At 41.4% G+C, this 23,456-nt stretch overlaps 1 protein-coding gene across 1 annotated transcript in view; it reads right to left on the bottom strand.

Moving 5' to 3' along the window:
* Window positions 1-22,426, bottom strand: part of cspg4 (chondroitin sulfate proteoglycan 4) — a 137,168-nt gene extending 114,742 nt beyond the window's left edge. Inside the window, exon 1 of the mRNA XM_061720839.1 lies at window positions 22,297-22,426. Within this exon, the coding sequence (XP_061576823.1) occupies window positions 22,297-22,375 (79 nt within the window). The 5' untranslated portion in view covers window positions 22,376-22,426. The remainder of the gene's footprint in view (window positions 1-22,296) is intronic.
* Window positions 22,427-23,456: the final 1,030 nt, after the last annotated feature.

Genomic DNA, 23,456 nt, shown 5'->3' with positions numbered 1-23,456 from the left:
TCGACTTTTTTCTCAACCTTTCTACTTTTTTCTCGACATTTCAACTTTTTTTTCACGATTGTACTTCAACATTAATCTCGAAATTTTGACTTTTTTTCTCAACATTGACTTTTTTCATGAAATGTTGACTTTTTTCTCGACATTACGACTTTTTTCTCGACATTTCAACTTTTTTCTCAACATTTCGACTTTTTTCTCGACATTTCAACTTTTTTCTCAACATTTCGACTTTTTTCTCGATGTGCATAATGAAAAAAACAATCTTCCCCCAGTTATTACTAATATACAGGTAGATACATGCAGCATGTGTTGTCTTCATTCTAAGGCTTCATTTTTTGCGGCTCCAGACATATTTGTTTTTTGTGTTTTTGGTCCAATATGGCTCTTTCAACATTTTGGGTTGCTGACCCCTGGATTATGTCTTGCATGGTGGGGAACACTAACTTTATATGGAGAACATTTGTCGAGGCTGGTAAACGGGGGTTCGATAAGAATTGAATATAATCATATCAGTTTGATATTACAGCAATATTTTAAAAGTTTGGAATCAGATATTTTGATTTCAAACTGCTGATCTTATTTTCCGTGTGCTAAAAGGTCTGAAAGCTTAAACGCGCCCTCCTTAAAGGTGCTTCTCCATCTATCATTCCCCATGTAACTTAAACCCCATTTAAAGTGTCACCATCTTTACCTAAATCTTCCACGTGAGGCAGAACTGGAGCCAATAAAACAACTCTGTAAGTGATCCCAGCGTTTAATGAAAAAAGAGCAGCTGGTCATCACATTACCAATACATGGACACCTGGAAACCTGAGAAGTCTCAGCTCAACACGTATACATTTGAGACATTTTGAAGAATATTAGGACCAGTCACCAGACTTTGTACTCAATTTACTTTTTTTTTCAGTGAGTATCTGGTTAAATAGCCCATTTCAGTTTTTTTTTACTTGGTCATTCTCCAGACTATTTTCTCAGCTTATTGAAAGGAGGTCAGAGAAACACCAAAAACCAAATCATTAAATTCATAAATGCATTTTATTAGTCAGGCTGACTGAAAAAGTAAGTTCAGTTTCCCACCTTAGACTGCCATCAAATCATTTATGACACACTGGTGTGCACCAAAATCCTTCCTCCCGCTGTAATTTAGCTATACAGCCTTTGTAGGTTATTAAAACAAGGAGCCCATGGCTTTTTCTTTGCCTAAAGTTTCATGTTTATCAGTGATTTACTCTAAGATCTAAAATTGAGGCTTTGTTGTTGTGGCAGAATCTCTGTGATGTGTAAACACGCAGAAGCGTACGTTCCACCTCAGAGGACCATAAACAACAAAAGGATTGTGAAAGGATAGCAATTAAACTAAACCAAATATAAACTTAACCAAACAAATGTCCTCAAGCCATCACTTTGACAACGGAAATCAATCCAGAGGAGAAGCCCGGGAATGCATTCTTGGCTGAAAAGGGACGGGATGCTCCCGGGTCACACATGGTCAGCTGCCGTTCTCTGCAGCTCCGCTCTGCACAGTGGCCCATTCCCATGGCCTGGACCGACACAATGTGGTACAGCAGATTACATGACTGACCACAAAAATGCCTGTTGTTTTTGATCCGCAGTGGTTCCCCCTATCATCTTTTTTTTTATTTCCTGGTTTGGCCGATCTTTTGTTGACTTCAGAGCATTCAGCTGCTGCTGTCAGTTGCAAATATTCTGGTTCTTCTCTCATACTGTAGTCTTTTTTTTGCCTCTTTATCCCTAAGAAACACAGGAAAGCTATTTCATTTTAATTTGACTTTCCTTAACCAAGTGTTTGTTTTTGTCTTTTTAGCATGGGCTCCCAAAATTTCATAAAAAAGTGAAGGACATTTCGGGAAGCACGGTGGCTTAGTGCAGTGGTTCCCAACCTTTTTTCCTTGTTTCCCCCTACTTGTGTCTAAGACCAGCCAGGCCCCCCAACCCGTACGTACTAGCACCAAAATAGTCTTTAATTGGAAAAATTAACATTAATTATGTTTTTTTGATACATTTCTCTTTGGTTTACTCTGTATACATATGACTTTGTTTTTCTCCAATGTCACCAATGTATAAAATACGCACAAAAGGACATACAAATATTTCTGAAAAATGTCTCTTTTAATATGAGACCAACATTTTTTAACATTTTTCCTTTAACAACCTGTCGGAGTAGATTAATTGTTGAGTAATGATATAATAATAAGGAATTAAATTATTTCTGTGTTTGTCACCAGTGTATAAAAAACACAAAAAATATTCAAGACATTCATAAATTATTCCTAACAATGTCTTATGAATGACTCATTCGCAAATATCATTTTTAGAACTGCATAATTTCAAAGCAGACAAAGTTTCGCGCCCCCCCAGAGATGTCTGGCGCCCCCCAGGGGGGGCCCGGACCCCAGGTTGGGAGACACTGGCTTAGTGGTTAGCACTGTTACCTCACAGCAAGAAGGTCCCCGGTTCGACTCCCAGGCCCGGCAGGGGCCTTTCTGTGTGGAGTTTGCATGTTCTCCCCGTGCTTGCGTGGGTTCCCTCCGGGTACTCCGGTTTCCTCCCACAGTCCAAAAACATGCATATTAGGTTAATTGGTGATTCTAAATTGCCTGTACTTTTAAATTGCCTTTCCAGGTGTGCAAACCTCTGACTGTCAGGGTTTGACATTCCCCCCAGCCTTTCAGTTTCTGTTTTGCCCCGCCTGTGTCCCATCTGCCCTGATTGTGTCTGCACCTGTGTCTCGTCGTGTCTCGTTATCCCCTGAGTATATCTGGTCTTGTCATTCCCTTGTTCCCGTATTGTGCTTCCCTCCATGTATTCTGTTTTTTTGATCCCTGTTCCTGTTAGTTTTTTCCTGCCAAGCAGCGCTGTGATTTTGGAATAAATCTTTTTGGAGAACTCCTGCCTCCGGCCTCCCTTTCTCTCCTGCATCTGGGTCCTCACCACACCAGCCTGACACTGACTAGCTGTCATTGAAGCAATCACCAAAGGTTCACTTACTTTTTCCAGCAGTGCTGTGAATGTTTAATTCGGTTGTTCAACAGACACATGAAACTGTAATTATTTTGTTTATCAGCTTAACCACATTGCGTTTGCCTGTGATTGTGATTTGGATGAAGGTCAAATCACATTCTATGGATAATTAAGGAAAACAGTTAATGTCAAGTGGTGCACATCCCTTTTCATCAGACTGTAGTTAAAATGCATTTTAAAACGGATGAGTTGGCAGATGATAAAACCTTCAGAAAGAGCATATTGTTCATGTAATTTTTCCTACATTTTGAGCTTACAGACTGGCCCGTTTACTGAACAAGCTAACATCAAACTTACAGATCAAAAGATTGCTGAAATTAATGGTCATCAAGGTCCAAAACGTCTGTAATGAAGGTAATCTTTTCTTCTCCAAGCACATGTACCAGATAACATCTGTGGTGATTTAGAAGGCAATTTACTGAAGTTAAAGTGCATGGTCACATCAGCCAAACCCCAATCGCAACACTCCCAGTCTCAGGGATCTTTAGATGTCTTCCTTTTAAGTGTGTGAGGACTGAGGAACGGAGCCGTGTGCAGCGCTTTTCTCTCAACTCCACTCACGTTCCCTCCTGGTTGGTTTGGCTATTGCAATTAATTGTCCTCTGAAATCAATGACTCCATCACTGCTATTAAAGGCAAGGCAAGTTTATTTATATAGCACAATTCAACACGAGGTGATTCAAGGTGCTTTACATCGTCATTAAAAGCAGCAAGACATAATTGTACAGTAAATAAAATTATGAGAAAAGGAGGTAAAATAATAAAGAAAATGATAAGAAAATAGGTCAAATTAAAGCTGCAAGCAGCGATGAACAGGCCCTCGCACTCATGGCCACCGCCCCCCATAAGCATATCAGAAATGACACCACCCACGACTTCCTATGTCAAACCATTCAAAAGTTAGAGCAGAAAATAGGGACAACCAATCAGAAGAAGGGGCGGGGCTAATTCAGGCCAATGAAGCTCAAAGACTCAATACCGAGTCCGATGACACCACCCACATGTCTTTATCACAACCCGTTCAAAAGTTATGGCAGACAAAAGTTTTTTAGGGGGCGCTGTTGAGTCATTAGGCCACGCCCATTAATGCAAACCATGAAATATCAAATTTATCACCAGGCCTGGCTTGCATGCAAAATTTGGTGATTTTTGGGGAACTATCAAATATGGACCAATCAGATGAAGGGGGGGTGCCTTTTTTGGCATCTGGCGTCGCCACGGTAAGGCTTTTGAAAGAGAAAAGTAATTTGCGTAGTCCCAGGATGGAGACGCATATTTTGATGTATAACACACCTTGGTGCAGATTACGGTTCGGGCTGAATTAACTGCCGAAGGAATGGCATAAATTGCGCCAAAATTACGCGCTTAATTCAAAATGTTCAAAATGGCCGACTTCCTGTTGGGTTTCGGCCGTGGCGCCAAGAGACTTTTCTTTAAGTTGCGATGTGATACAGGTGTGTACCGATTTTCGTTCATGTACGTCAAACCATATTTTTGGGCTTGAGGCACAAAGTTTTCAAGGGGGCGCTGTTGAGCCATTTTGCCACGCCCATTAATGCAAACCATGAAATATCACATTTTTCGCCAGGCCTGGCTTGCGTGCAAAATTTTTCCTACAGATACAATAGGGCCTTCGCACTGTAAGTGCTCGGGCCCTAATAATAAAAAGCACAAGCTGTTAAAAATAAAAATAAGGGCAGTAAAGTACAGCAGGTAAGTATTTAATTTAAGAGTAGCTTGAGTTAGCAGTAATGTTTTTAGTCCTGATTTAAAGGATCTACAGTTGGAGCAGACCTCAGGTCTACAGGAAGTTTGTTCCACCGGTGAGGAGCAGAATAACTGAACGCTGCCTCAAAGCTGACGTTATTAAATTAAAGTTGACATATCACACTGAGAGCCCCACCATCCGGGCAACTGGAGAACCCCAAAACATCACGAGTTTGCAGGCCTCGGCGTCCCCGGTTGGAGAACAGTTCACGCATCAACAAGCCTGTCGGATAAACTGCAGATTTTGTGTATTTTGTTGCAGCTTCAGAGTGCGACTGCATGTGGTCAGATTTGGCCTGGAGGTCTTCACACCTCCGCTCTGCAGCCGCAAATAGTGTTAAATGTTGACCGACATACTCATCGTCAGCTCTGCAAATCCCCGTGCCACCCCTCTCACGTGATGCTTTGCGATTCCAGGTTGCCTATGTTTATTTTTGACTGCTCTTTCCTGTCTGTAACATTTGTAAAACCTCTCACTTCAACAACATTTGCATTACAGTTTTTGGGCTTATCCCCTTGAACATGTTTTCACTGACGCTTGGATTTAAGAGATCCAGTTTTAATACTGGCGGTTGTGTTTCAATTCAATTCAATTCAATTCAATTTTATTTATATAGCGTCTAATATAACAAAGTTGTCTCTAGACGCTTTCCAGAGACCCAGAACATGACCCCCGAGCAGTTATTACATAATCAATGGCAGGTAAAAACTCCCCTAGTGGGAGAAAAACCTTAAGCCAAACAGTGGCAAGAAAAACTCCCCTTTAGGAGGAAGAAACCTCGAGCAGGACCAGGCTCATAAGGGGGGACCCTCCTGCTGAGGGCCAGACTGGGGTTCAGGGACGGCAACAGCACAGCAGGCAGGTGGAAGCAGCAACGGGATGACCCGGGGTGGGGATGGCAGGCCAGCATGCAGATCCCAAAGCTCCGGCCCAATCAGCAAGTCCCAGGTTGGGGTGCAGGGTCGGGGAAAGGTTGAAAAGGGGCAGGGCCAGGGAGAAGAGTATTGACGGACAAACCTCTCCCCCGCCTGCCTGGGCCGTTACCCCGCCCCCCTCACTCCCACACTGCAGGATCCGGTGTTTTGCATCCAGAGATGCTCTTTCCTATCTCACCTAAACGATGGTTGAAATTGTTACTTTTGAGGCATAATTCTGAAATTGTTATGAGGGGAGGTACACCGAGGACCCAACAACCAGAAACCAGACAGGCAGGACTATGGAGCAAAGTCCTCTATATAACAAAAGGCTCAGTCCAAAGCAAGTCATCCAGAAACCTCAAATCCAAAACAGACGGGTGGATCAAAGAAACCGACAAACAGGAGAACCACAAGGATGATGACCAGTCTCGGGACAAAGCAGTGGCAGGGTTGGAAAAGAAACAGGTGGAAATAATCAGAACAGACTATCCAACAAAGGAAACCAGGCACCAGTGAAAGCCCTTTCAAAATAAAAGGTAACTTTGTGCACAATAGGAGTGCAAGAATGAAAGAGCACAAAAAAACCAAAGATCTGAACTCAAAAAAGGAGAACATAGCAAGAGTCAATTAACCCTAAAAGCTGATTTTTGCTCTTCTTCATTAATTACATCGTTTGCATTCAGTTCATCCATATTTTATCTTTGGAGAAGTCAGAGAAAACAACCCGTTTTTTCATCTTGATAAAACATTCTGGTTTCAGCTTCAACTAGAAATATCTTATTGTGACAAGCTTAAAGCAGCACAATGTAACTTTCAGCTTTTGTTGAGTTTGGCGGCTCCTTTGGACAAAAGCGGTAGTGCTTTACCAGAAAGAACACTACATTTCCCATGAGCACCAGCGCGTACTGCCGGAAAACTCCTGTCCCGTCGCGTGCATTTGTTTTAATAGCGAATGAAGACGGGACGGACTTTCAAAACTACTTTTCTGTTTCACCAAGTGAACAGACGGAACACAAAAAAAAGATGTTAAACTGCTGGAAAGGAACTGGAATTTACCGGGATACCTTAAACAAGGAAGCCAGGGAGCGGTATATGGAGAAAATAATGATTATTAACGGTTTGGGTTCATATGAAATACCTATCAAAGAGTGGAGCTCCTCGTCGGAGCTCCACTCACTTTAGTAAGGATTTACTGCCGCAGTTCTGCACAACCGACGTCTTAGGCAGTCAAAGCTGTAAAAATGTGTCGTTTTTTAGTGTGGCAGGATTCCTACCATGCTCCTAAAAGTTACATAGTGCCAGTGAAGGAGATACAGACCCTTCAGACCATGACATAGGTTCATTAAACCTGTTGGAAGTTGATGTACCATCACAATGATGATGATGAAATATTATATTAAGGTGGAAAAGTTACATAGTGTTGCTTTAAATGAAGGAAAAGGTTATTGTTGGCAGGTCAACACGCTATCCCAACTGTCACTGGGACAGAGTGCTGCACGGGGCTCTGTTTTTGAGGGGGTCTAGGGTGGTATTCCTGGCCATAACAGAGCCACAGACAGTAAGAATGAGGCTCACACCCATGCACGCCTACACACACTCCTACAGTGAGTTTAAGAATCACCACCCAGCCTTCCATGCATGTTTTTGGATTCAACAAAAAAAGCTGAGTACATGGAGAAACCCCAGAGAAATCATGCAAACTGTTCAAATAAAAGCTCTGGCCAGCGTTTGAAACAGCAGTGCCAACAGCCACAGATTGCATAATGTAATTAGTGAAGGAAAGATTTAATTTCAGCAAAAATCTAACGCAACTCACTTTCTGCACTCTTTGTAACTTGAACATTTCTGTTTTCCTCAAGTCTGTTGGAAATATTCAACTTTGCACGTGGAGTATGATTGTGTCACTTAGCAAAAGGGCGTTTTCGAGCTGGAGGTGCAGCCGGTCGCTACTTCACGCTGCCGTGGAGATCCAAACAGTAAGTCAAAGCAAACTTGGGGGACACATTATTTCCTCTGGTTATTTTAAGCCCTCAAAACCGTTGGGATGATGTTATTTGGCTGCCTAACACTGGAATCTGTGTGAATCGCATAAAAACAACAAACCCTCACACACAAATACAAACCATGCCATGAGCTCACACACACGCACACACAAAATCACCCGCGTCGCCTGTGTCGCCTTTCCTCCTCGCAACATGGTCTTTTGTTGGTTCCCCATCTATATTTATCTGCTGCAGACTATTCCAGCATGTCATGTGCCAGATGCTGGGCCGGGTGCTATCCTCAGCCCTGTTGATTCTGTCCAAACTCAGCCTGTAATGACGCCGTCTGGCCTCAAATTACTCCGAGAGCTCCGTGGTCCCTCAGTGGTGTTGATGAAGATCTTTTACAGGACAGGAGCTGGCAACGATCTGCCTTCAACATCAGCATGCTGTCAGAAGTGCCGCCTTCTAACTGCGGCCTCCTGCTGCCATGTTGTACAAACTAACCGCCTGCATGAAAAGCAAGTATTTGTGTTGATTTCACATCACTGACATCTGGAGTTTTCCTGAGCTGGGACTCCCAGCTTTCATTCAGGCTGAAGTGGCTGCCTAAAATTAGCTTTATACTCACCAGACGGAACACAGTATGTATTTTCTTAGGGCCTCTGAGCCACACCCGGCTCTCGCTACACTTCAGACACTCATACGGTCTATGACACAACCCATCCAGACCAAGCTTATGACTTCTGGAGGAGATCTGACCCAATTTAATATTGGCCCGGTTTCCCAGATCAGTTAAGTAGTTCTTAACAGCGAAAGACTTCTTTCAAACCATCTTAAGGAGCCTGTGAAAGAAGTCTTTCGCTGTTAAGAACTACTTAACTGATCTGGGAAACCGGGCCAATATCTTAATGTAATTAAAAGGAGCTTGAGGCAGGATTTATGAAAAAAATTCGTATACATTTTAAGTTTTCTAGTAATAATGTCACATGAACAGAGGTGTCTTCAGTATTCACATCATTACTCAGGTAGAAGTATAGATACTAGAGTTTAAAAATACTCCTGTAGAAGTTGAAGTATCAACTCGAGTTTTTTACTCAAGTAAAAGTTTAAAAGTACTGGTTTCAAAACTACTTAAAGTATAAAAGTAAAAGTAATGTAAGGGGGAAAAAAGCCATTAAGGACAAAAGCCATTGAAAATGAATGTATCTTAGTATAATGCAAATATATTAAAGAACCATATATGTGTACTATTGAGCATTAACATGTGTTTCAGAGAGCAGCAGATATGATGACTAGTTGCCTATAAGTATTGTAATGGTGCAAAAAGTCAAACTTCAGAGGCATGTTATCATTTATCCTAACCTTTATTGGAATGTACATCCAAGTTTAGTTGCAGGAATCTGAGGGAACGGATGTAAGAACAAAACTGGACAAGAACATCTGAAACAACCACAACCAAATTCACTCTATCCGGATGGAGCAATTTAACTGGATAGTTTTTATTAAAGGCCGAAATAAAATAGAGTAACGAGGCTGTTTTTAAGTAAAAAGTACAGATAATTGCGTGAAAATGTAAGGAGTAAAAGTAAAAAGTCGTCCGAAAAATAATTACTCCAGTGAAGTATAGATAACCAAAATTTCTACTTAAGTAAGGTAACGAAGTATTTGTACTTTGTTACTTGACACCTCTGCAGATGAAGCGTTCCAAACCAAAACGAATGAGCCCTCTAGCGCATCTGCAATTCCGGGCTGGAATATCCCACGCTGTCCTGCGGATGTGACGTCACATGACGCTGCATGCACGTTCTCCCCGTTCTCCCGTGCCGGCTTCTCTGTTGGCTGCAGTACCCCCGACAGCCGTCGTGGCGAAGGGTGGCGCTAATGAGTCTCATTTCTTAAAGGGAGCCTCATGCTCCTTTAAGTAAATTCAGTTTAAATGTATTGAAGCTGTTTTAATACAGCATCTCACTCTGGTTGATGTCTGGACTTTGACTCGTTGCAGCAGCTTGATTCTTCTCTTTTTTCATCCATTCAACTGTGGATTTGATGGCGTGCTGGAGATCCTTGTCCCTATCACACCATCCCTAAGTAAGTGATGGAGTCCAAATAATTTGGAAATGGCTTCATAATCATTCAGGCTTACAGGAGGACTGAAACCTATCTCAACAACAATCAGACGAGAGGCTTGGTAGATCCCGGACAAGCCCCTGGTCCATCGCACCCAAACAGCTCCAGGTACTTCCCTTAAATCACTGCTGTCGTCTTTCTGCCTTGGGACTGTGTTTAACCAAATATTTCACAGCGGTCGACCGTGGAGGTCTTTGCTCTCATAGATGTACTTGCACATGCTGATGATTTAATGGAGTGCGTTTGATTTGCAGCACATGGCTGTAAATGGCTTTCAGTTCTACCTGGAGGTTCGCTTGACACGGGCCCCTCCCAACGACAGCTCAATCCTGTCACCCTGCAGCACTCTCGCAGCACTGCAGAGTTGAGCTCTGATTAAAAGCGAAAGAAAACAATTAGTCAGGGGTTCTGATGTCTCATGATTAACCACCTTGGCCTCGCGCTTATGAGTCATATCCCCTCCGGGCTGGAGACTCCTCAGACTTGCGGAGGATTTCTCTTTATTTAAAACAGTGAGTCATATGCGGCGACCGTGGCCGTAAAAATAGGAGAGCTCGGTCTCTAAGGGATAAAAGAAAACAGTCCCTTAGCAGAATAAAGCTTCATTTGTGTGAAATTCCCCACTTGCTTTCTGACATAGTTCCCTGTCTTGTTAGCATTTCAAATATGAGAGTTGCAGCCTATAGCATCCAAACGTAGCCACGTTCCCAGGGATTGGAGGTTTGCTGAAAGAATGTAACAACATCTGATAAGAAGTCAGTCTGTGAACTACACACTGAGAACTTCTCAAGCTTGGCTAATTGTGACACACTGACATTTTTTCACTGCTGTTGTTTTGTCTATATTAGGTCAAAGAAGAAGGGGTGCAATTTCTTTAAAGCCATAATTGCATTGCTCCTAGCCGACCAAGCCAGCTCCAGATGTGTACATCTCGGATGAATGGATGAAACCACCCACTGCTGGAAACAGTTTTCAGGTTTCATGCTGCTTTTCCTGTGCCATAATGCAGCTTTTATTTATTCATCTTTTAGTCTTCTTACCCACGCTGGGCACATTGATCTGATTCAACTGATCAAGACATGTGACACATGAGATACAAACAAAGCAGGGTTTGTTAATGAAGCAAAAACAGACATCAATGTAAATCAAATGATCGTGTTTCACTGTCTGATATTATTATGTTGATAACGTTAACAAAAATCATAGACGAAAGATCTTGACAGTTGATCTGGGGATAAACTGAATGCTTAATTCCACAGAAGTCCTTTTGAGAGGGAGGGTGCTTTGTTATTCCTTTTTTTCCTTTTAAATTTATATTCTGTGGATAACAGAAACAATGGCAGCTAGAAAAGTCTGTCTTCATCTTCAGTCAAATGATAAAACAGAATATTCGCAAAAAAGAAGAAAAGGGACAAGGGGGGAAAAAAAAATTCAAAAAAGGAAAGCCCATAAGAGGCTGTTTGTATCGAGACATCTGGTCATGCATAATTCCCGCTTATTCAAAGCTTGGCAGCTCTGTGATGATGCGAATTTTCTCTGGAGTTTTCGTTTTGGGCACTAAACTCCCCAACAGCTCTTATCAAAAATAAACACACAGTTCAGTTCATGGAGTGGGGTCAAAATATGAGCTGGGCTTTCTCTGGGATGATAAACGCTTTTCACTGGGTCACGGGTCTGCCCTGGCCCTGAAGGCATCGTAACACAGGTGAAAAACACTGCTATTCTGCTACATCCAGTATAACTGTTATTTTTATACTACTTTATAACACTATTGATTGTGTGTGGGAAGCAACATAAATCAGTTTCCCTATCCATATCCTGCAGCTTGATGCCCAAACAACCATTTCCCCAAAAAGTCAAAAACATTTGCTGGGGTGGGCTTACCTGGACTTGTTATAGTGAGGTTTACAGTGCTGAACACTTCTGATTGGTCAAATATCTCCACCAAACTGGAAACTGTTTTAACTTTAAGCCGAGGACACACCAACCCGACGTCGCCCGCTTTCGCCCGACTGTTGTGTGGCCTCGCGTCGCCTGTGTCGGGCTGGGTCGTGCTAAAAAAGAAGCACTTGAACACACCGCAAAGACGGGTCAACCTGCCATCGTCCCGGGGAGAAACCTGCAGCTCTGTGGAGAATTACCTCTGGCTGAAATAAATCATTTAGGAAGATAAATGTTGGTTTAATAGATGAAATCTTACAGTTGTAGCTACGCCTGTTAAGAAATATGCTCCGAAAATGTCGGGATTTCTGCCTGCCGGCTCCGGAGCTGATTTATGGTTCCACGTTAAATCGATGCAGAGCCTACGGCGTAGGGTACGGCGTAGGGTATGGTGTAGGGTACGGCGTAGGGTATGGCGTAGGGTATGGCGTACGTTGCGCGTCGCCGCGTAACCTACGCCGTAGGCTCTGCGTTGGTGTAACGCAGAACCATAAATCAGCCTTTATTCTGGCGAGGTTTGAAAAAGACTTCGCAACAACGGGAAAGCGAGTGATTATATACATTCACTGAGTGAATATTATGAAAGTAAAATATATATTTCTCGCTAGAAATGTAATCAAAACGCATTTTTATGCAGAAACTAACTCAAAATATTGATTTTATTCACTAAAAAATAAGACATTTGCGATTGATTCAGTCCGCAAATGACGACGAAAAGCATTCTGGGAAATTCTGGGAACAGCCAATCACAGAGTGAACTGTTTGACCGACGTCCCGACGCTGATTCGACATGTCGATCGGCTGAAAAGCTCCCGACGGGAGCCCGACGGCCGAAAATCGGCTTGCTGTGTCAGGGCCTTTAACTTCTACTCTAGCAATAGTTGCTAATCCATGTGAAACCATCAAACTCAGCCATTCACACCCACTTCAACCCAAAACCTAAGACTCCTATTAACATGACTTCAAAACATCCCTGATCTTTCCAAATTATGGACATATTATGATCAAATACCTGCAAACTACTGTATGACAATAAGCCTTGGTTGCACTTTCCAAAATTATAAATGGGTAAAACAGGCTTTCATAGCTCAAAAGTCCAAACTTCAGACCTCTTCAACCCAGTTCTTTAACAGGTCTCTGCAGACATCCCAGCCTTCACGCACTCCTGAGCTCAACATCACTGCACAAACAAACAGAAACAAAACCTCTGCGTGACATGTGGACCACTCTACCTGACACGTACCTTGAAAAAAAACAAAAGTAAAAAGAAAACGTTTGCAATCATATTAAGGAGAACAGGTGGTCTTTAAAAGAGAAAGACAGAAAAATATTGATGAAGTACTTTTTCCGTGCTTCACTTTGCATGGCTAATATAAAAAGGTTTATTTTTCAGTTGCTGGACTTTTTTTAGACTTCTAAAATTTAATAAAAGAATAACAGCAGTACTCTTAGTACAATGCTTGAATGTTTTTCCATGGAAAGAAAAACACATCCTCTTTCGTAATTGGAGTAGCTATCAAAATAAGGCGACAGGATGTACAATAAAACTATATTTATTTAGAATATATGTTCAGAATAAACCACAATTTCCAGTGGTTTGTCATTCCAAAGAAAATCAAGAATTCAGCTTTGGAAAACAATATATAAGCCAAACATTTGGTGCATTGGCGTTATTATGGGAATTAAAACATAAATGATATATATTTATTTATGATATATTTATTACTTTTAGAACACTGCAGCCTCTCTCCTCCAGTCAAAACCGTTCATTTCTCTGGTGGAGTCCGTCCATCAGACTGGGGTGTTTTGTCCGTGAAATAAAAAGTTGACTATTTTCCTCCTTCACTCATGCAGCTCTAATCCACTGCTGCTGTAGGTACAACCGTGTCCTTGGAATTGCCTATAATTGCATGGCTACAAGCTAATCACAACAATCTGCAATCCCAAATTGTCACTCGTGGACCTTCATGTCTGGACGGAGGCCATCCGTAACTCAATTTCTCCCAAAAAGAAAAGGGAAAAAACAACAACAATAAAAAAAAAAGCCCCTCTTCCAGCAGTTTATCTGATTGACGTGAGAGGGGTTACAACAACACAGGAGGCCATGCACGAGATGCCCTTTGACCTTCCACCTAGGGACAGAATCAGGGCCTGTGTTTATGTACAGAAACTCCTTTGTATACACAGCCAGGGCCAAATGAGGTCTGTGTGTGGGCTGTCTTCTCACTCTAAGCAGATCATAGCCCCAAAATATAATCCAAGCCGCTCCACACTGACAGCCAGCAACCTCAAAGAAAACTGTATGGGAAAGATCATCTGCCAGGGGAGGATAGAGTCCTTAAGGCGAGGGACACGTCTTTTTTCAGGGTTCTTGCATCACAATGAGAATAAACAGACTTCTTTTGCTTTTGAAGTCACTGAGGGCTCACGATGCATTCAGACAGAGAGCATCATTACTTTTCTTACTTTGGATGAAGAGTTTATCTGATATATATCTGTTGAGCCAGCGAAGGACAAACCACACAGCTTCACCACATTTCTGCCGCTATAAAAGAAACGCTTCTGTTCAGAACCAACACAAGTTTTATGCTTACAGATATAGTCATAATTCATGCTCATTAATTGAGCTGTATGCTCATCCAAGGGACAACTTCCAGGAAGTGCAATTCCTAAAAGAAGCAGTAGAGGCTGGCTCCAAAAGTGAGTCCATTTCTAAAGATTTTCATGTTGAAATGTCCAATAGTACGACGGAGTATTAGGGCCAAACTTAGACAAAAAAAAAAGGAAAATTAAAGTCATAATGTTGCGAGAATAAAGTCGTAATAGAATAAAGTCGTAATTTATGAGAATAAAGTCGTAATATTACGAGAATAAACTCGTAACATTACGAGAATAAAGTAATATGAGAATAAATTAGTCATATTATGAGAATAAAGTCGTAATATTACGAGAATAAAGTCGTAATATTACGAGAATAAAGTAATATGAGAATAAATTAGTCATATTATGAGAATAAAGTTGTAATATTACGAGAATAAAGTCGCAATTTATGAGAATAAAGTCGTAATATTACAAGAATAAAGTGTTAATTTATGAGAACTCTAACAGGAAGAGTGTGTTAAAATGTTGAATATTGATCTTGTGAAGTTATATTTATATATTTATAATATATTTAATATTACGATTTTATTCTCGGAATATTACGACTTTATTCTCATATTATTATGACTTTATTTTCGTAATTTCCTTCTTTTTTTTTCTTAGTTTGGCCCTAATCCTCTGTGGTACAATAGAAACAAAGGTACTGGCAGGAAAAATGGCTTTGGTCTCCTTAGTAAGATTTTATATCCATGAAAATTGTACAAGGAGTGGATTTGAACAGACTACTTGAGGCCTTTGGCTGGGAGAAACGGGCCAAGGGCTCGGTCGCAGAGCGTTTGTGCTCATCGTGCTACGTTCCTCAGAATCTTTAAAAGCAGGAGACACTGCAGTCCAAATGAAGTCAAATAAAAAAAAGAGAGCAAGAGCAGTCAGATGATAAAAAATCCATAAGAAAGGCTCAATTAAGGAACGCTCTGGCCCGAGGGCAAGAATGGGCCTCATTTTTCTGAATGAATTTGCACTGTGCATAAACAAGTTCAAACTCATAACTAGTTTGTCGTGATTTAAGCATACAAATGACAAAGAGTTTGCCTCATATAAGCCCACGAAAAACACAAATAATGAATCTTAAATCAGCCCGCTTAATACTGCATGCTGTATTGCCAAATTAGCCGTGGCCCTGAGCCTTCAGGACTGCCGAGAGTTCGGGGCCTGAGGCAGTTGTCCGCTCGCTAAGCTAACCTTGCCCCAAGGTTGGCCAAGTTTTTCTTTTTTTTTTCCTGGAGAGGAAAAAGAATACAAGATCTAAAATATATTCACAAATATGTGTTGTAAGGATCCTTTTTTGGCAGTTTGCCCTGCCAAGCTCTATATAATTAAACATTTTAAGGTGCTTTTGAGTCCAATTTGACTGTTAAAGTGCAATTTGCAGAAAAAGAAATTGGCTCAGATGTAAATATTCAAGGTTACAGCAGCTTGGTTGATAAGCGCGAGGATCAAGAGGCTGTGCCTGGAATTAAGGGAAATCGATGAAAATGGACAGCGGGGCTGAACCAGTTTAACGATCAGGTCGGTTCCAGGACCTCGATCATTGATACTTGACAGGAGTCAGAGTTTTTTTTTTTTGTGTGTGTTACAGCAATCAAATCTTTAATAACTCCACTCGATACTGCAGTCACTGAGCAGAAGAGCTCCACACTCTAATTCCACCCGTGGTAACGAGATGAAGCGAGCGCGGAGAGGACGGAGGGAGGAAAGCAGTCGAGTGGCACGTTTGCTCATGAGGCCAACTTTGAATTCTTTCAGTGATGTTTGCCTCCGGTCAGCATCCCCTCAAACCGTTAATAAACCATGACTCTGGGTAACTTTCTCTCTGAAAGTGGGAGGAAGAAACACCGGGCAGGCAGAGGTGAGTCGAGTTAAATTGCGAGAAACATTGTAAATATTGATCAGGCTCGGAGATGTGAGAAGGTGTCTCGCTTTCATGAAGCCAATTTTGAATCAGATCACAGAAGCTTTTGCTCCTTAAAAGTTCCACATAGTTAACTTAATTCACTTTTTTTTATTGCAATAAGTGAATCAATGCTTTGCATAGCGGACACACTTCACTGAGGAGAAAAGGTGCACATGGAGCTGTGCATTACTGGCTCTTCTTCATAAACCACCTGCTCTTCTTGGCTTTAAACCAAAAGCCATATTTCTTTTCTGTCCTCAGTTTACATTGTGTTTAAAGTAAAAGGTGAGGCGCGGGTCACGAGCTGTGTCTGTGGGACCAGAACGAGCATCCAAACTCTAATCTCATCAATTTCCCATTGCAAATATTGGACTTATTAATCTTCTGCACAGACACTCGTAGTCGCACTATTCTCCACGCCGACGCTCAAGGAACACATGGATCCCTTGTATGCCGACACCTCACAAAGCCGAGGCGAATTCCCATTTTTTTATTTATTTGGACTTTTTTCCACTCGTTGCCATAGAGACATCGCACCTGAGGGGAAATAGCAGACTCATATGCAGTCTCGGGATGCGACTCGTTTTATTGGGCTTTTTAATTCAGTATGCCAACCCATTCAGTGGCAAGACTTAAGAAAAAAAACCAGACAACAACTGCTTAACATTCTATCTGATCACGTGTCACATGTACGGAAGAGTATTAGGGCCAGGCAGGAGAAACAATATTTGAGAGGGGAAGATTTTTTTTTATTGTGCACTTGGAGAAAAAAGTCGAAATGTTGAGAAAAAAAGTCGAAATGTCGAGATTAATGTTGAAGTAAAATGTTGAGAAATAAGTCAAAATGTTGAGAAAAAAGTCAAAATTTCATGAATAAAGTTGAAATGTTGAGAAAAAAGGTGAAATTTTGACTTTATTCTTGAAATTGTATTTCAACATTAATCTCGACATTTCGACTTTTTTTCTCGACATTTCGACATTTTTCTTGAAATTTTTTCTCGAGAAAAAAGTCGAAATGTCGATAAAAAAATTTGAAATGTCCAGATTAATGTTGATGTACAATTTTGAGAAAAAATTTGAAATATCAAGAATATAGTCAAAATTTCGCCTTTTTTCTCAACATTTCAACTTTATTCACGAAATTTTGACTTTTTTCTCAACATTTTGACTTATTTCTCAACATTTTACTTCAACATTATTCTCGACATTTCGACTTTTTTCTCAACATTTCGACTTTTTTCTCGAAATTGTATTTCAACATTAATCTCGACATTTAGACTTTTTTTCTCGACATTTAGACTTTTTTCTCGAAGTGCATAATAAAAAAAAATCTTCCCCTCTCAAATATTTTCTTCTGCATGGCCCTAATACTCTTCCCTACACATGATCTGTGTGGTCAGTGTTTTTGAAACCGTTATCTGGGACACGTTTGGTCCTTGTGAGAAAGTGAGCAACCCCTCCCCTTCTCACCATCACCAGACTTTTTTTTAATGTGTGTGGCAGCGTGGAGGATTGGGCGTGGTCTGCGGGGGAGCAGCACACAGGTGTGCCTGGTTCTGCTGATTGTGGCACACCTGTGTCCAATCAACCTCTCCACCCTGCCTGTGTTTATAAACAGCAGCTGCATACCAGAAGAGGGGTCTGCTGAATGGAGGAAGCTTGTTGAGACGCTATGCCCCATTGTGCCTTTTTTTTTAGAATACGGATATTGCCCTCCGCCTGTATGTGGTTTTTTTTAACATAAAATAAAAAGCCTTATTTTTTTGGCATTCTACGCTCTGCAAGGTTTATTTTACACCTCATCACCCAGGTCCAGTTTTGCCTTGTCCCCTTGTACGTGGGGAGGCCGCTCTGGTTCCTCACAGTCCTTCTGCCAGCCCATATGGGCTGGAGTTTAGCGTCTTCTTCCGAGTTTGTTCATCTGCCAGTTCAGATTTGTCTCGGGATTAAAACCATAAATGCTCTAAATTGATTTTCCAAACACCAACAAAGACAACAAACAAAATATGGTGCAGAAAGGTTCTTAATGGGGCAAGTAAAATGTCATTGACTTTTCAGTGTTTGTGGAGGGAAGTGGCAGCAGGCAGGCGCATCTTTAAAAGACACTCACACAACAGCATCGAACTTTGCATCCCTAAACTTATACAGAGGAAAAGAAAGAAAAAAAACATGTTATTGTTTGGGAATAGGGCTGTTCGATTTTGCCCAAAAATAAAATCTCGATTTTTTTCTCTCAAAATCCGATTTTCGATTACGATTATTTTGTGAATTGACAAAAGGCAAAGAAATTATTTCAAATATGCTGTTTTTTTATTGAACATTTGCCCCATTGGGCTTTAAGTGCAAACTTTGCTCTTATTAAACCAAAAATGAATGAATAAAGTGCAAAACTCTGTAAAATAAGTTGAAAAAAAGTTTTAAAAAATATAATAAAATATAAAGTTTTATCTCTGAAAAAAAAAAAATCAGCAAATCCGCACTTGCAAACATACAGTAAGTTATATTTCCAATTAAATAAAACAAGACATTTTCTAATTAAACTAAACTGGGTCTTTGCATTCTAAATAATAATGCAACCCATGAAGGAGGTAGAGGTGTGTAATGTCAGTCATTACATTTGCTATTCACATTTGCAAGTTTTTTGCAAGGAACACGACCCGGTGGCATGTTACAACGCCCCCTCCTACACTAAAGAGCCTCTCCAATGGGGCACTTGTCGCAGGTATTGAGAGGTATTTCCATCAATCATTAATATGTGTGCAGACAAGGTAAAAAAATTTTTTTTTTTTTTTGAAAATCGGTTTTACAATTTTCACATTTTAACATCGTTCTAATTACATAATCGCGATTACGATTTAAAATCGATTAATCGAACATCCCTATTTGGGAATATCTCTCCTTCCATTTCCCCAAACTCTGGTAAAGTGGTGGTTAAAGGACAAACCTCAATGGCCTCTGAAGAGACGCAGAGCTCTGGGGTGCTTCAAGGACTCGGAACAGGAAGACGTCATGTCCAATTTCAGATACAGTCGTGATAAAGTGAGCATCCCTTGATGTGGAAAAATTGCTCTCACATGGCTGCTCAATAAAAAACCATGCGGCTCGTCTGTTTCAGTGCCAAATAAGATGCTGTTTTTAAATTCTATGGTGCAATTATAAGCAGAGATAAACAGGATCTATACGGATAAAGAACATTCATTACGCTTTGGCGGGTTAAAACCGATGTTCACATGTTAATATTATGTGTTTTGAACCACCAGGATGCTTCACAAGAAGGTCTTTGAGCCTGACTCCATGAAAGCATCACCATTGAAATGCTTCAAATTACATCTTAACTCTCTTATATAAATGCTGCATTTAAAGAAAAATGGTCTGACTGATTTGATTAGCTCATGCTGCAACATAATTATTTGCATGGCTCTTCCTTTATGGCAATGAGGTGAGGTCGGAAACAGAAGAGGCCTCTTGCACAGAATACAGAGGGCTGCTTCTTTACAAAATGATCCTGAAAGAGCAGAAAAGGTACCGAGCGGGGGCATGTTGATCAGTGATTTGTCAAGGAAAAGTGCCAATAACTTCAAGAACAAGTGGGCTTTGAGACATCAAGTGGTGCGTGACTTGTGACATTTGAAAATGTAAACTTGTGGGAGGAAAACAAAACCCACTGAAAGTCATTTATGGAAGAATCCCCAACAACTTGTGTTTTCCTTTTTTTTTGTGTTTTGGAGAGCTGAGGGGTCCACAATCTAATCAGCGACTTGGAACATCTGGTCAACATTAGTATTCAGCTCTCCAGGGTCAGTGAGTGAGGACTGTTCACACTGAAGCGCCCGAGATCGTGCCAGCAGATAATTAGATGAGGAGAAAATGTTCCCCCATTCACTTTTTCATGTTTTATTCTGCCATCCTTTTGATTAGTGGAGCATTTGGTCTTAGATCTGTGGAAAATCTGATCTGCTGCAAACCAGCCAGGGCTCACTTTACTCGCTATCCACTGTATCCACAAAGGAACCGCCTCAGCGTATTAAACAAACTGTTTGAAAACTCTCCAGAAATGCAGTGTGACCACACTCAGGCAGCCACTGTTGGACCGCTGGTTCTCCGGCAGAGGTGTCGCCCTCACGCCGTTCGCTGTAACAGTAGACGTTTTCATGCTCGTTCATGCTTTTGCTGAACAGATCTCAGCGCAAGGGAAATTAATCTGTACCGCTGAAACAAAACAATGCTAAATCAAAGAGACTTTTTCACTTTAGCTGTCAGAGGGCCACTCCTGTTGAGGCTTGGGAGGACTACCGGACAGTTTTCCCCTCTACCCACAGGGGAAACCACAACCCAACGGCTGCTCCAAGTCCAAGGCTAAAGGGTCCGTGTACTTCGCGGCCATCCATTTTTGTTTTGAAATTACAAAATAAAAATAGAGATATAATCCAAAATAATCTGTTTCCCATCTTTTGTTTTGATAATAAAAAAACGGAAAACGGATCGTTATCCATTATCCAATTTCATTGATGTGTTTGAAAATCGAAATTGGGAATTAAAACAGCGAGTGGAAAACTCTTTTCTCTATTTCCTATTCGTTTCCAGTATGTTAGAGTTCAGTACATGTTATTGATTGGACGCTGCAGCTGAACGGACTTTCACAACATCACTGCAGTTTCATGACGGAGTGAAGACAGATTACAGATTAAACTCATGTTTTCACTCCTAGGTTTCATATTTGATTTATTCAAATCATCAGATTTATTCTGTTTCAACATTAAAAAAATCTAAAACTGTTAATTTTCAATCTGATCAACAAAAGAACCAGAAACAACTTTCTTCATTTATTACTGCGCATGTGCAATCCCTCCATTTGTCCAATCCTTGTTTTCAGTATCCTTGGAAACGAATAGGAAATAGAGAAAAGAGTTTTCCACTCGCTGTTTTAATTCCCAATTTCGATTTTCAAACACATCAATGAAATCGGATAACGGATAATGGATAACGGTCCGTTTTCCGTTTTTATTATCAAAACAAAAGATGGGGAACTGATTATTTTGGATTATTTCTCTATTTTTATTTTGTCATTTCAAAACAAAAAACGGATGGCCGTGAACTACACGGACCCTAAAGCCTCCAATTTACTGTATACATATTTCTCTATGGTCCTGGTTTGGTCTCAGTGAGTTAAATTGCTTTTACTCCTACATGTTGCACCCTGAAAGATACTGGCGCTGCTTCACACCACATTGAGAAGGTGTATCTGCGGCTCCCTACGCTAACTCTGTGGGACCATTGTACTGGCCTTGGCCATCGAGCAGCCACCTCCTCTGCACATGCCGCTTCTCTTACATATTTACTCGCCCTCCGCTCTGACTTTTATCACCTCTCTCCGGGTGGAGAAGGAGCAGCTCTGCTTTGCCTCCGTCCACTTCCCACTGAATGAGCCATTCATTGCTGCCAGGAGAGGGACCTCAGCTCGGAGGCTCGGAGGCTTCAGCTGCTTCGTCTCTTTGCACCGAAGGCAAGGTGCCCAAAGGTAGGAGGTATAGCGAACATTCTCAAGGGAAAAAGCCCTCACCCATTCAGCCAGACGCAGGCTGAAAAGCTAGAGAAAAAACACATGTATCTGAGGGGAAACCGGCAGAGGCGTCTAGACCTCGGACCGGGGGGTCAGACCGGGGGAGACGTTTTCCCCGCGTATTGAGTTCCATACCAGTAAAAGAAAGGCTTTCACCACAATGAATGACACGTGTACTGTGAATGCAATTACCAGATTTTTTACTACATGCAGCATAAAAATCAGAGTCAGTTCAGTATGAGTTTGAAACCGTGCCCCACAAGTCTGTCGAGCTTTGATTTATGCAGCCTCAGTCGGGGACAGTGATCTGATCTCCTCTCAAGCGACTGACAGAGCTGAACGGAGGAGTAGGAGTGGGGGGGGAGCAGGACACTAGCAGAGTGATTTGTAGTGGCACTTACCTCCATGACCAGGGCCGGGGAGGCAGAGCAGCAGGGTCAGGAAGGCACCAGCGAGGACTGAATGCATGGCTCTCATCATTTCTGAACGCTGAAAATTAAGTCCTCCACTCTCCCGTTAAACACACTCCATTCAGCAGGGACTGAATGAGTTTCCAGTTTTGGGACCTGCCACAGGATACTCCTCTGTGTGAAGGGGCAGGGCCGGGGAGGGACCATTAGAGGGACGCCCTCCTTCCCTTCTCCAGCGCACAGACATGCATCTCTGTAAACTCTAAAATATCCCGCCTCTCGCCGCTGACCGGGCACTTACTGGTTCACAAGTGCAAGACCTGTTGATTCACACTTTTTTTTTTTTAACTTTATTTATAAGATTTTTCAAATTTTTTTAAGACAAACAACCCTACATATATCCAGTGGTGGACAGTAACGGAGTAAATTTACTTGAGTACTGTACTTAAGTACATATTCAGAGGATTTGTACTTTACTTGAGTACTAGATTTCTTTGGTACTTATTACTCTTACTTGAATACATTTCCAAGACAAATATTTTTACTTTTACTCGAGTAAATTTCTAGGAAGGCTGAAAAGTACTCGTTACTTTCAGGTCTGCTCTTTTTTCTTCTTCCCTAAAATCCTATTGGACACAAGCTGTTTTTGTCAAAGGAGGAGACCTATCACAGTGCACGCTCTCCACTGGGATGTACGTAAAGCGGAAATACGTCAAGCCTCCTCAAAACGATACCGCCAAAGTAGCCTGCGTTTGTCAAGACAGAGCGGCAACCAGTCAAGACATAACTGCAACAATGTCTACGCCTGCGTCAGGAGAAGAAAGACAATCCGCTGAGTCGTCTGAGTCTGATAATGAGCCGGACTCGGAGCAGGGACTTTCACAAAATCCTTGGCCGTATCTTAACTCAATGTTTGAGTTCGACCGAGTAAAAAACGAGGGCACAGACAAACCACAGACATTTATTTTCAAATGTTTATTGTGTCTGCCGAAGCAGAACTAACTCTCTGCTTTCAACAACTCAACATCGAATTCTCAGAAACAAGAGTTAAAAGATCCTTAAATTAATTTTGAAAAAATATAGTAATTTACTGATGTGGAAAATAAGAAATTTACTCTTACTCTTACTCTTACTCTTACTTTTACTTAAAG

The sequence above is a fragment of the Cololabis saira genome, chromosome 5 (genome assembly GCF_033807715.1).
Source record: "Cololabis saira isolate AMF1-May2022 chromosome 5, fColSai1.1, whole genome shotgun sequence".
Taxonomy (NCBI): Eukaryota; Metazoa; Chordata; class Actinopteri; order Beloniformes; family Belonidae; genus Cololabis; species Cololabis saira.
This window is presented reverse-complemented; position numbering and strand designations above follow the sequence as displayed.